This window comes from Neomonachus schauinslandi, chromosome 5, assembly GCF_002201575.2.
Source record: "Neomonachus schauinslandi chromosome 5, ASM220157v2, whole genome shotgun sequence".
Lineage (NCBI taxonomy): Eukaryota > Metazoa > Chordata > Mammalia > Carnivora > Phocidae > Neomonachus > Neomonachus schauinslandi.
Genome location: NC_058407.1, coordinates 6,261,187 through 6,274,670, shown reverse-complemented (window position 1 = coordinate 6,274,670; position 13,484 = coordinate 6,261,187). Strand labels below are relative to the sequence as shown.

The 13,484-nt window shown below is 59.9% G+C and overlaps 1 protein-coding gene across 3 annotated transcripts; it reads left to right on the top strand.

Moving 5' to 3' along the window:
- Nucleotides 1-326: 326 nt before the first annotated feature.
- TSPO (translocator protein) lies at nt 327-10,929 on the top strand. Of its 3 annotated transcripts, none has more exons than XM_021687788.1 (5): nt 327-413; nt 3,118-3,266; nt 7,929-8,045; nt 9,832-9,970; nt 10,495-10,929. In XM_021687788.1, exons 2-5 carry the CDS (start codon nt 3,208-3,210, stop codon nt 10,681-10,683), a joined length of 504 nt encoding a protein of 167 aa, XP_021543463.1. In that variant the 5' UTR covers nt 327-413; nt 3,118-3,207; the 3' UTR covers nt 10,684-10,929. The 3 variants fall into 3 exon arrangements, with proteins under 3 accessions (XP_021543463.1, XP_021543461.1, XP_021543462.1); XM_021687786.1 differs by having other exon boundaries at nt 7,929-8,145; XM_021687787.1 differs by lacking the exon at nt 3,118-3,266 and having other exon boundaries at nt 347-413; nt 7,929-8,145.
- Nucleotides 10,930-13,484: the final 2,555 nt, after the last annotated feature.

Here is a 13,484-nt window from a genome sequence, read left to right as displayed (position 1 = left end):
TAGGGTGCTCCTCCAGCGATGGGGGGCCAGGGCTACCGTGTGGGAGGGTGTTCAGGGCTTTGCTATCAGGCGACGTAATTCCCCTCTTTGAGGTCGGTCCCTGTTGCCTCATTTTACAAACGGGAGAGGTGAGGCTCAAGAAGAGCAGCGACCTGACAGCGACACAACCGGGACGGTGGCGACGGGAAGGACCAGGGCCGACAGAGCCTCTCGCGGCGGGGGAGGCAGAGGCAGAGGGGAGGAGGCGAGGAGGCGAGGAGGCGAGGAGCGAGCTCTCCGGCGGCCGCGGCTTCCAGCCAAGCCGGGCGGGGCCGGGGCCGGGCGGGGCCTCGCGGCCGGGGCGGGGCGGGCGGGGGACCTAGGCCACCACCTCGCGCCGCGCAGTGCCTTCCCGGAGCGCGTCCTCATCGCTGGTGAGTGGGGACCCGGTGCCAAGGGGGCAGCGGGCGGGGCGGCCCCGCGCAGGTGCGACCCCCGACAGCGCCCGCCCGCCGGCGCGGGGCCCGAGGGCAAACTGAGGCAGGAGGGGGCAGGCCGGAGCTGCGAGGCGGGGACCCCAGGGGGCGACCGGGGGGCAGCACCAGGGGGCTCGGCTACCGGGCGGCGGGCTGCCGGGGCCCTGACCTCCGCGGTCGGGGATCCTGTGCGGCGGGATTCCAGCGATGAGCGGGAGCTCGGAAGGGGGGGGAGTTGGAGCAATCTGGCCCCTCTCCGCCCCGCCCCGCCCCACCTCCGGCCCCCCGCGCCCCGCCCCTCTCCGCGCCCCGCCCCCTCCACTCGGGTCTGGCGGGAAGCAGAGCCGCCGCGAGGGACCCGACACTCCTGGCTCCCGCCCATTCCGCAGATGAGCAAGCCGGATGGGGGAGGGGGATTAGGGGGAGGGCGGGAGTGGCTGAGCGGGGTACCGAGAGGATCACAAAATGCCCGGGAGACCTCAGGCTCCTGGTCCACTTGAGACTCTTCATTTCTAGGCGGGGAAACCCAGACCACCTGGGGAGGTTATTTGCACACAGCCAGTTAAGGCCCCAGAGGATCTTAGAACCGGGTCCCAAGAGTCCCAGTTCAGTGCTCAGGTGCGCTGTCGCCTGGACAGGGGTCTGGTGTGGGCAGAAGATGGCCTGGGACCTGCCTGTCCGTTGCCCCTCCTGCCGCGGTAGGGGTGCTGGGGCTTCCAGCTGTGAACACACTGCAGAGTTCTGGGGTCCACCCCGCTGGCCGGGCCTGGCCTGGGAGCCTGGCTGGCCTGCTAGTGTGCGGCGGGACCCGGTACCAGCCATGTGCTCTACAGTGAATGGCAGGGAGGCTGGGCTGGGGCCTCCCCTAGGGACGGTTGGCTGGGGCTGATCCCAAAGGGTCATGGGGCTCGGAGAGGATGCCAGAGGGGGCTGTGTACAAGAAGGGCGCCAGGGTGCCTGGCACGCAGCAGGCCATTGACCGAAAGACTTAGCTGGCAGAATGTGGGCCTCGAGCCTCCGGTGCCTCTGTGGGGGTGAAGTGGGGAGCCCTGCAGGGCAGCAGGGGCGGATATCTGCTTCATGGAGCAAGGGCGCTGCCTTGAAAGGACCCAAGGAGCAAGGGGCGGGGGGCAGGCTGCCTCCTTCTGTTTCCGGATGGCCGCACAGCACACCCAAAGGCAGGCTCAGAGGGGAGCCTTTGAACTGAGGGAAACTGAGGTTCACCCAGGAGCCCGTGTCCAGGGTCACATAGCTGGGGAGCCATATGGTTCAAGGCCTTGCTCCGTTCTCTGTACCCCTGTGTCAGTGACTGAACAGTAGCTGGCCGAATCGGCCAGAAACCGTTGGCCATGGGTTGCTCAGGGGTGAGGTGAGGGGCTTGGGCTCCAAGGGAGGGAGCCTCCTTTTTATTCTATACACTTTCACTTTTTCATTGTTTTGTTTTGGAATCTGTGTTTTTTTTTATTTGTACTTTTACTTACTTCTGATTGTGCAAGCCGTGTCTGAATATGCTCTTTGTGTTTAAAAAAGTAGTCATTCTCCACGGAGCAAATTCGCCCTTGTCACTCCCAGCCCCACCCCGTCCCAGACCTCCCGGTTACCAGCTGGATATGGATCCTTCCTGACCTGTTGGCTGTTGTACTGGGTCTTGCATAATGAAAAAGATTCACAGAGGTTATAAGGCGGAGGATTAGCTATGAGTCATTTTAAAAAAGAAAGGAGCCTTAACACCAGTCCCGGGGACAGCGGGTGGCTTGGGTGAGAGAGAAGGCCTAGGAGGTCTGGGGGGAGGAGGAGAGAATCAGGGAGGAGGAGAGAATTGGAGAAACAAACTCTTTGTTCTGTCTGGGGGGCAGTTTCTGCCACGTTCTATAGGGAGGCCTCTGGAAACAGGAGGATGCCCCAGAGACTCACTAGCTGAGCCCCCACTTCACAGATGGGGAAAAGAGGCCTGGGAGGTGAGATCTTAGGGTCAGAAATGGGTCTGGAGTCTTTTGGCGGGGAGCAGGAGCGAAACTCCTTAAGGACAGGAGATCCTGAGTCCCACCCTTGGGGGGACAGGGAGGATTCAGATCCTATTACTGCTGTCCCTGGCTAAGAAGGGGTCTGATGCCCCGTGGGGGCTGGGACACTGGTGCTGGGGCTGGAGGGAGTGAGCGTGCTGGCCCTGAAAGAATCTTCTGACACTGGGCAGAGGGTGTGACCGCTGTGACCGCAGTGGTAGGGTGGGAGCCCCCTCGGCCCTCTGGGCAGGCCTTAAGTGCCATGTTGGGATGAGAAGGAGGCTGAGAGAAGGAGGTGACACAGGTATCAAGGTAAATGGCCTCGTGGCCCAGAGCTGAGGCCAGCAGACTCCCCGCTCAGGGGTGGGGGTGCTCTGGGCCTCAGAGTCATAGAGGTCTGGAAAATTCTGCGATTCCCTGTGCCTCAGTTTCCTTATCTGGATGGTGGGAATAGTAATGTCCACCATGGAGGCCAGGAGGGTGTGGCTCAGGGCCCCCCAGGGAGAAGCAGCTGGTCGCCGTCCCTGCAGCTGCTGTGAAGAGTAAGTGAAGTATGAGCATCAGGGTGAGCCGCCAAGCACCACCCCCGAGGCCTAGAACCTTCTCCTGATCCCAGGTCCTGAGCCCTCTGCTTTGGCCCTTCTCGGCCTCTGTTTCAGAATTGCTTGTCCGTGAGTGGCCCCAGGCCCGAGGGTGGAGCTGTGTGTGAAGCCTTTTGCCCCGCTTAGCATCCAGTGCCTGAATGGCTGATGTCTTTCAGCCTGGAAGAAGATGCCACAGGGCCGCTTCTTCCCCCAGAGGAAATGGGGTGAGTGGCCCCAGCCCTGACAGCCACAGCCCCTCACTTGTCTGGTCCTCACTTGAGCCTCCCGATGACCCCATGAAGCAGGCAGGACAAGTTGTACCCTCCTGATGTAAGGGAAACTGAGGCCCAGAGAGGAGCTTTGGCCTGGGATTACAAAACAAATTGGAGGCAAGCCAACATTTGGGTTCTTAGTCACTGTCTGATGTTGATGGAAGGAAAGGGTGTGTGAGTGGCTTTGCCCTTCTGCTTGCATCCCAAGTCTTTTCCCAGTCATGGGTGCTCCCTGACCTTCCCCAGCCCTCCCTGGGACCCCATCCCAGAGCACATCTCTCTCAGGCCTGCCTGGGCTAACCCAGCCCAGCCCAGCCTCGTGTGACTCAGCCTGGTGGGTCCCCCAGTCAGGTGATTCAGGAGCTGGGCAGTCCCCCAGAGGCCAGAGGAAGCTCCCTGACTGGGCTGTCTCTATCTGGCCTTTCTGGTCTGACCTTCAGGCTGGGCAGACTCTCTGATCCCCAAGGCCCAGTGAAATATCAAACACAGCCAGGCTCTGGAAGGGGCAGCGGGAGTGGGGGCAGGAACACAAGGCTCAGACCCTACTCTGTCACTGAGGCCTTAGGGAAGCCACCACCCTCTTGGGGCCGTGGTTTGTTCTGTACAGCAGGGGGCTTGGTCGATGGGCTCTAGGGCCCACTCAGCGGGCACCGTGGGCAAGTCCTGTGTGGCATTTCCTGGGCACGGGCTGGGTGCTGTAGCAGGGGGACAGGAGTGCCCCTGCCCACAGAACCTTGCAGAGAAGTATGGGCAGGTGGTGCAATGTGAGTGAATCTCAGAAACATGTTCCGTGACAGAAGCCAGACCCCGAAGGCCCCGTATTGTATGATTCCATTTACATGAAATGTCCAGAAAAGGTAAATCCACAGAGACAGAGGGCAGATTGCTGCTTACCAGGGGCTTGGGGAGGGAGGGACAAGGCGTGACTGCAGTGGGTACAGGCGTTCATTTGGGGTGACGAAAGTGTTTTGGAACTTGATATCGGAAGTGTACTGAATGTCACTGAATCGTGCCCTCTAAATGGTTAATTTGACATTATGCAAATTTTACCTCGATTTAAAAAGAGTAGAAGAAAACCCCGGCAATCTCAGAGCAGGAGTGATGTGGTGGCGAGGCTCGGAGGGCCCTGGGGGCAGGGGGAGCGGGGGCTGGGGCTGGGGTCAGGGCAGAAGTAAGGGACAGTGCAAACTGTTAGCCAAACCAGGATACTTCTTTTTTAATATTCTATTTTGAACTAATCCTAGACGTACAGAAAAGGTACAAAAGTAGTAGAGAGGGGCGCCTGGGTGGCTCAGTCCTTAAACGTCTGCCTTTGGCTCAGGTCATGATCCCAGGGTCCTGGGATCGAGCCCCGCATCGGGCTCCTTGCTCAGCAGGAAGCCTGCTTCTCTCTCTCCCTCTGCTTGTACTCTCTCTCTCTGTCAAATAAATAAATAAAATCTTAAAAAAAAAAAATGTAGTAGAGAGAGTCCCCCGCACAGCCTCCCCCCAGCTGGGAAGTCACCGTGGTGTGGCGCTCGCCACCACAGCTCTCTAGAGTTCCACCAGTTTTCCCACAAACTGTCGAGCGGACCCCAATACCACATCTGGATCCCGCATTGTGTTTAGTTGTTCTTTCTCCAGAGTCTGCTTCACTCAGTGACCTTTCCCTCCATCTCTCCTTGTCTCCTGGGAGCTTGGCACCTTTGAGAGTGTGGGCATACCAGTTTTGTAGAATGTTCTTCCACCCTAGGTTGTCTGGGGTTTTCTCATGATTAGGCTGGGGTTTTGCGTTTTGGGCAAGAACACCCACAGCAAGTGTGCCCACCTCTGCGGTTCTTATCAGGGGTTCGTGATGCCCATGTGTCTTGTCCTGGCCGCATTCACCTTGAGCGCCTGTAGGAAGGATGCTTTGGAGGGTGAGGGGGGCCATCAGTTTGAAACAAAGTGGGTACAAAGTGGGACCGTCCCGTGTCATGGGAAAAGGCACAAAAGGTCACACTGAGGAGACTTGAGGTCTGGCCCAGTTCGGTGCCTGACCCCCAAACCCTCCCCTCGGCTCTGGGCCTCAGTTTCCCTGTCTGCATGTGAGGGTCAGGATGGCGTGAAGGCCTCCCACCTGCCCAGCCATGTCACGTTCCAGGGGAGGCCCAGGGCTCTGACCACAGCTCCTATGGTGGCCCAAACGCTGTCACTTTGCTGTGGATCCAACATATTTATTAGGCAGGCTTGTCAGGGCTGTGTCCCTCGTGACACAGATGAAAAAGCAGCTAAGGAGGCCTGAGCCTGCCCCAGGTGGCCCGCTGGTGAGCCCAGCTGGGTGGCCGGGTCCCCGGGCTCGGTGTCCGGAGCTCCACATCCACCTGGCAGGAGCACGGGGCCAGCGGCCTCCCGACTATGGTGAGACAGACCCTCCCGCTCACCCAGGAACAGTCCTGTGCACCCTGGAAGGTCAGAGGTCAGGGCAGGAGGGCAGGGGAGGGAGGAGGACCAGGAACGTCTACTTGCTGGGCCCCCGTATCACATGCCCAGCCCTCGGCGAGGTCATCCTCGCAGTGCACCTGTGCCTTGACCTTGGGGGATGGAGGGACTGTCCCAATTCCACAGGTGAGAAAACCGAGGCCGAGGAGGGAGGAATCAGTCAGTCACTAGAGGGCAGAGCTGGAACCTGCTGCCTAACACTCTCCAATTGTCCCGTTTAAAATGATGCTCATTGGGGCTTCGGGGTGGCTCAGTCGTTAAGCGTCTGCCTTCGGCTCAGGTCATGATTCATTAACGACTGAGCCACTCAGGCGCCCCTGTTTTTTTTTTTTTTTAATTGGGATCATTCTGTAGTCGACTTTATATTCCTCTTTCTTTGCTTAATGTTATGTTGAGAACAACTTTCACATTATTAGAGTCCTCAAAAGCTGGATTTGGGGGTCAACCAGGCCTTCATGGTCCCTGCTTGTTGGGCATGAAGGTTGCTTCTGCATCTCATGAGCCCCAGGCGGCAGCTGCCCCCTCTCCCCAGGGCAGCCTTCACCCTTTGCTCTGAAGCCCTGATGGCTCCCCAGGGCCTCCAGAGCGAGCACAGCCTTTTCCCTGCATCTGCTCCCCTGCAGGCAGGCGACCCCCTCAGCCCACACTTGCCTGTCATTCCCTGACTGCTCTCCCTTCCTGTGTCCCCCTGCAGGAAGTGCTCGCCGTCCTGCCAGGACCATCTTTTCCTTGATCCCGGGTCGGGGTACCCTTTCTGAGGTCTGTGCCCCTCGCAGGGACTCTCCTGTTCCGTCTACCCTGGGTCCCCAGCCCCCACCCTAGCAGGTCAAGCTGCGGGTTTGCTGAACTCAATCTGGATGGCTTCTTATCTCGTGCAAACACCTCCAGGTTCTCCAGTTACGATCAGAGTGTGGCAGTGGGAGCCCAGCCACCTCATTTTATGGTGGGGAAACCGAGTCCCAGCTGGGGTGCTCACAGGCTGAGGGTCCTACAGCAGGTCCAGTCAGAGTTGGCCTGAGATGACCAGCCAGGGACCCCCCACCCCCTTGCCGTCACTCTGGACCCTCAGCCCCAACAAGCAATTCAGCCTGCTGGGGGCTGTACCCACTGCTGGGCGCCTAGTAGGTCCTCGAGCAGACCTTGGGGCCCCTGGGGAAGGGGACATAGTTGATGAGCACAGTGGACAGACCTGATGACTGGGTCCCCAGCCCTTGGGGTGGCAGCACCCAGGCCTGACACAGGGACCTTCCCTGCCCTGAGCCCTGCCAGACTCTCAGGGTGGCTGACGGGCCCTCGCTAGCCTTGAACTCTTGCTAACTCCTGTTCTTTCCCACCCACCACTTCCGTGAGCCCGGGTGTCAGGGTGGGAGCAGCTTTTTGACTGGGCGGGCAGAGCTTGGCCCCAGGGTGCTGTGTGACTCCAGGCAGGCGGCCTTCCCTCTCTGACAGAGGGAAGGGAAGGTGATTTGAAGGTGGGCTTGTAGGGTGGTGGTAAAATACCTGTGTAACTGGATACTCCCCCACTGGGCTGGGCCCAGGCAGGCAGTGTTGATATCCCATTCTACAGAGGGGGAAACTGAGGCCCAGAGAGCTGAATTGATTTGCCTGAGGTCACAGGGAGGTAGTGGGGAGCCAGGATTTGAGCCAAGCTCTGTGTGATACCAGTTATTGAATGAGTGAATGAATGAATCAGTGAATGAGTGAAGGAGTGGTGAGAGAGGGAATGAGAAGCAGTAGAACATAAAGCACGGGGTGTGGACTGATGCAGGCCTCTCAGCGCCGGGCTGTCAGTCGGCCTGGGGAGGAAGGGCCGGGAAGCCGTCTGGGTGGAGGGGACACGAACTGACCTTGAATCAGAAGAGGGGTCACTTGACAGGAGACCCAAGGTCAAGGGTGAGGGTGAGAGAGAGAGTACAGGACGCTGGCAGCTGGGGCAGGAGCTGAGGTGGGACCAACTGTGGCTCCTGCCAGTCCGGGCAGCCTCGGGGGCGGGGGCGGGGGCGGGGGCAGGAGTTTTTGGGTGGAAATGTGCTCCCTGGAGCCATGGCACTGGGCTGGCAGGGGCTGCCGGGTGCTTGCCCAGTGCCATGTGCTTGGGGAAGTCTCGCCCCAGTTCTGGAGTGCCCCCCACCCCACCCCTGTCTTCTCTCACAGAACTTTCCAGAGCAGCCGTGACCGCAGCAGCAATGGCCCCAACTTGGGTGCCCGCCGTGGGCTTCACCCTGGTGCCCAGCCTGGGGGGCTTCCTGGGCTCGTACTACTACGTCCGCGGTGAGGGCCTCCGCTGGTACGCCAGCCTGCAGAAGCCCACGTGGCACCCGCCCCGCTGGGCCCTGGGCCCCATCTGGGGCACCCTCTACTCGGCCATGGGGTAGGTGGGCTGGGCCACCCTTCCCTTCTCGAGGCCCCAGGACAGAGCGTCTCCTCCACGTGCTCCTGCGGAAGCAGGCGTTTCCGGGCGAACCGCCTCCTCCGGGGAGGGGGAGGGGAGGGCGAGGGGAGGGCGAGGGGGAGGGGGGGGGGAGGGGGAGGGGCGGGCCGGAGCTGGCGCTGGCACCCTGGCTGTTTTCGAAACTCCGGGGGGAGACGGGCTCCGCGTTTCAAGTTCAGACCTGGGCAGCCTCCAAGACCAATAGTGGCAGCAGCAGTAACAATTCTCGTAGCTACCACTTGTTGAGCATCCGCTCCGTGCCAGGGTCTTGGTTAATTTTCAAGACAACCCACTGGACAAGGGGCCTCCTGCAGGAAGCCTTGGGACTAGACCCCTGCAATTGCCCCAGAGGAAAGGAAGAGCTGGGCGGGGGAGGGCACCCCCTGGTGGCCCCAGTGGGAACTGCATCCACAGATGAGGCCAGCTCCCTGCCCTCCTTCTGGAAGGTTCCCTGCATCCTGGGTCTATGCCAGCCCAGTACTGGGTGGGGCTGCAGATGCCAGGCGCCCAGGGAGCAGGTAGCAGAAGCCAGGCTGGATGCCTCCGGGTTCTGATGGGAACAAGACAGTCCGTACAACCTGGGTGTCTCGTGGGCACCACCCCCAGCCAGTCCCGGGCCCTGCCCAGCCAGGCTCCCAGCTCTTCCTGTGTCCTGCTCTCTCCTCCCCGATCCCGGCCCAGGCACCACTGTTTCTACCTCTCCTTGCTTCAGCCTCCAGGCCTGCCCACTCCCTCTTGGCTTTCCTCCACCAGTGCAATCCTGATAAAGTCCAAATGTGACCCTAGTCTCTCTTTCGTGGGACCCTGCGGAGGCTCCCTGTGACCCTGATAAGTCAAATCTCTCATGGAGTAAAGAGCTTGGGCTCTGGCCCTGGCCACCTGGGTTCAAATCCTGCCTTTACCTACCGGTTGCCTGCCAAGAGATCTGCGTCACTTTGCCGCTCTGTGCCTCAGTTTCCCCACCTGTAACACGGGGGTGATAATACTGCCCACCTCACAGCATTATCATGAAGATGAAATGAGCTGATACTTGGAAAGAGCCAGAGCAGTGCCTGCATGTGTAAGTGCTGGGGGACACTAGCTGTTCCTGTCAGTGGTGTTACTGCTGCCCTCGTGGTTCTGAGAACCCCCATGACCAGGTCCCCATCTGCCTCTTTAGCCTCACTTCTCTGCTGCGCCCCCAGACCTCACCCTCCAGGCCCACAGGCCGATTCAGGGGCTCACACCTGCCCCTAAGTATGTGCAGATGCTTGTTTTCTCCCCCTAGCAAACTCCTCCTCGCCCTCGAAGGCCCAGCTGAAATGTCCTGTCCTCTGTGCGGGCGCCCCTGGCTAGTTTAGGCGCCTGTTTCTCACTCGTATGCTTTCCTCTCCAGGCCCTGATGATAATAATGGTAGATATTTACTGAGTGTCCCACGTGCCAGGCGCTGACCTAAGCATCACCAGGGTGTTAACGCAAATCCCCACAGCAATCCTGGGAGCGGTGAAGGCCCAGAGAAGTCAAGCAAGTTCCCTGAGGTCACAGAACGGTCGGTGGCAGAACATGCCTGAGCCACCACTGTGTCGTCCCGTAGGTGAACATGGTCTCTTCCTTGCTGGTGCCCTGACTGGTGGCCTCTGTTTCAGGTATGGCTCCTACATGGTCTGGAAAGAGCTGGGGGGCTTCTCCGAGGAGGCTGTGGTTCCCCTGGGTCTCTATGCTGGGCAGCTGGCCTTGAACTGGGCATGGCCTCCCCTCTTCTTTGGCAGCCGACAAATGGGTTGGGTAAGTATGGCCTTGGCCAGTCTTCTTGGTCCCTGGAGATGGCCTGTGGAGGAGCAGCCCTTCCTTGGGGGACAGAGGGCATCACATCCTAGATGGGGTGAGGGTCTAAAGATCCGGAGGCGGGGATGGCACACGGCTCGTGGTCAGCATCTCTCAGAAGCTTTTAGGGGACCAGTGGCCTCCCGTGGAGCCCGCAGCTGCTTCTCCTCCGATGAAGGGAGCTTGCAGGGTTCTCACAGAACCAGACAGGCTTGCCAGCTTGGTTGAGGGGCCATCGTATAGGAAAACATTACGCCTGGTGCCATGCATCCCTCACATGGCATGGATCTGGCCGGGGTGATTGTTCCCATTTTACAGAGGGGAAACTGAGGCAGAGACCAAGGGGGGGACTTGACGGGGTCACTTGGGGGGGTGGAATAGAGTGTTCCCTTGAGTGCACCCCATGAGCGGCCGGCTGGGACATACACCCGGTGAGTACAAGGAGCCTCAGGCCTCCCTGTCCCCGCCGCCCTGTGTCTCTGCAGGCGCTGGTGGACCTCCTGCTGATGGGTGGGCTGGCAGGAGCCACGGCTGTGGCCTGGCACAGGGTGAGCCCACCAGCCGCCCGCCTGCTCTACCCGTACCTGGCCTGGCTGGCCTTTGCAGCCACACTCAACTACTGTGTATGGCGGGACAACCAAGGCTGGCGTGGTGGCCGTCGGCTCGCCGAATGAAAGTGCCCCGTCCTCTGAGGACCGCAGCTGCTGCCGATCAGATGCTGCCCGGGTGGTGGCCCTTATACTTCCATGGCCTCCCGGCCTGCGGGTCTGTCTGGGTCTCAGCCCCGGGGGTCACCACCAGCTTCAGAAGTGCCCCAGGCCGAGCCTCTATCCCAGAAACGGCGTCCTGCGCTTTCCGCACTGCCCCAAGCATGCTCTCGGAACACGGAAAGTTAGAAGTGAAATAAAGTTTTTAACCTCCTGGCAGTGGCCTTTTTACTTCGGTGGGACCCCTGGCCGCGGGGAGGGAGGGGCGCTCATCCTACTGCTGGATCTGCCTGGGCTGCATCCTCCAGATGAGGCTGGACCAAGTCAGCGCTTACCTGTGCTTCTCGGGTCCCTCCCAAGACCCCCTAAGAGGTGAGGTGGCCTGCCCCGGATTGGAGCAGCCCAGGTTCGACCCGGAGCCCACACCCTGGCTATGATGCTGCTAAGACAGGCGGGCGGCAGGCCCAGAGCTCGGTCCTATCCACTCTCTCAGCCTCCAGGAATCTTAGCGCACGGTGTGGGCCCGCAGTCGGCCTGGGCTGGCACCTCAGGGCCCTCAGCTGGCCTCGGCTCGGATGGGGCTGGGCCCAGAGCTGGGGACACTGCCCGACCTGCCCCTCGGGTGCTGGGACTCAGGCCAGCCTCACTCCACCGGGGGCAGCCCCGTAAACACCAATCGGCAGTAGGGCCCATGTCCAGGCCCCGGAGACCACAGCCCCTCACAGGCCCAGGCCTGCCCACGTTTGGAGGTGTCACCCCCAGCTTTGAATTGGGTTGTCCAGGTCCTCTGCAGGCAGCTGCTGGGGAGGGGGAGGCTGGCAGAGGCCTGTCGTGCGGGCAGGCTCCCGCTGGGGCGACACCTCGGCTCCAGCTTCGCGCTCCCACATTCCGGGCCGCCTGGCACCGGGGCGCTGGCACCTGCCGGCCTTTGGCGGCTTGTTTTGTTTTTGGTTGTCGATCACTCACACGGGCACGAGTGTTGCTCTGTCATTTGGGCAGGCCGGGTGCTCTGGGCGCTCCCTGTCCCCTTGCCCTCTCCTCACAGACAGGACCCAGTTACAATGGTAGGGAAGCTCCGGGAGAGACAGCTGGCCGCATTCGGCGAGAAGGGGCGGCTCTCTCGCAGGGGCTGTCACCTCCACCTCCGCTGGAACTGGATGCCGGGCGGATGACGCTCTGCGGGAAGCCTGTGCACCTCGGCCAGCTCCTCCCGCGGATTCTCGGATGCTCCCCAGGGCAGAGGCTCCGATGGAGGATGCTCTGAGCATCCTTTTTATTATTTCTTTAGTTTTCCAAGATGGTCGGGGGGAGGGGCACTGAAGTGTCATCACAGGCCCCCCGTGTGCCCCCTAGATGTGCTGTACTCAGCACTTAAGTGCGCCTGAGACTTCTGGGATCCTCGTGCAGGCTTTTGTCTCTTGCATTTGCTTGTGGCTTCGTTCATCTCCGGCAATATCCCACATACTTCCTCCCGGCCACAAAAATGGGTGAGAGACAGATGTACTTTGCCATTGTGTTGGCTGGCTTTCTTGTGATGCTCTCCGCCCGTCCCCGTTTTTCATAAGTAGACCAAGTTCTCTTTTTCTGAGCTTTGGCATCCACTAGGAACGTCAGGCTTCTGACAGTGTCCACGTCAGTTTAATAGGAAAATCCATACCTCATGGATTGTCAAGTCCTTCTGGTCTGCGCTCCTTCCTGCCCTTGAAGTCCTAAATCTGGGCATTTGCTTCCCTCTGTAGCAGACTGGCCATAAAGGATGCAAGACAAGGTCATTCATACAGCCCAGGAGGGCTCGGCTGGCCGTCGGCAGGGACGCTCAGGCGTGTGCCGAGCACTTTAACGTTGTCATCGGCCCCTGTGGATCTCTGGTGCCTCTCCAGGAAAGGGCCGCCCCGTCTGCGGGTGTTTATGTGGCCACGGATCATCACAGAGAATCTTTCTAAATTTCACCATCAGCATCTCAAGCTTTACCTTTTGGATTTGTTTTGTGTGGTTCTGTAGAACTTTGGTACAATTAATGCTGTGGCTGTAACTCCTGGTTGACTCTAGGCGTCCAACTCTTACAAATTCTAAACTTTAAGGAATTCTCAACACAGGGGCGCCTGGGTGGCTCGGTCTGTTGGGCGTCTGCCTTCGGCTCAGGTCGTGATCCTGGGGTCCTGGGATCGAGCCCCGTGTGGGGCTCCCTGCTCAGCAGAGAGTCTGCTTCTCCCTCTCCATCTTTCCTCCCCCCACTCACGCACTCTGTCTTTAAAAAAAAAATTCTCAACACGAAGTGACTCCAGTGAAGACAGTACCAGAAAGAAGTACTTCCAAGGGTAAGAGCCGTCTCCACTGCAAGTATGGTCTTCAGGGACGGTGAGGGCCCTGCCTGATGCCCTTCCTTGGGGGGGAATGTCTGATTTCCACTGATCAGAGGTGCAAGGACATCTAGAATTGGGGAAAAGCCCGCTTATAATTAAGGAGAGCCTGGATCATGTAGTCCCCTGATTGCAGCCATGCCTGCTCAGAGTAACCTGGGTAATCGGGTTTCAAGTGAACTGGAAATGAGCAGGCCCACTATCCCTGTTAGGCAACTGGATGAACACCCTGGTGTGAGTGCTCGTCCTGAGGGGCACAGGAGGTCCTTTGCAGGGCATGTCCAGATGGCACGTTGGGGGGGGGGCTCTGCCCACTGCCAGGGGGCTTCACTGTGCTGGCCAACAGCACTCACACCCCTTCTGCATCCGCCTGCTGGACCCTCTGGCTGCCCTAAGAGCAGTTAGGGT

Coding starts and splice junctions, on each gene's coding strand:
- TSPO (XM_021687786.1), top strand. CDS start 3,230: ATGCCACAGGGCCGCTTCTTCCCCCAGAGGAAATGGG. Junction 3,267..7,928: donor CTTCCCCCAGAGGAAATGGG/GTGAGTGGCCCC, acceptor CTTCTCTCACAG/AACTTTCCAGAGCAGCCGTG. Junction 9,971..10,494: donor GCAGCCGACAAATGGGTTGG/GTAAGTATGGCC, acceptor GTGTCTCTGCAG/GCGCTGGTGGACCTCCTGCT.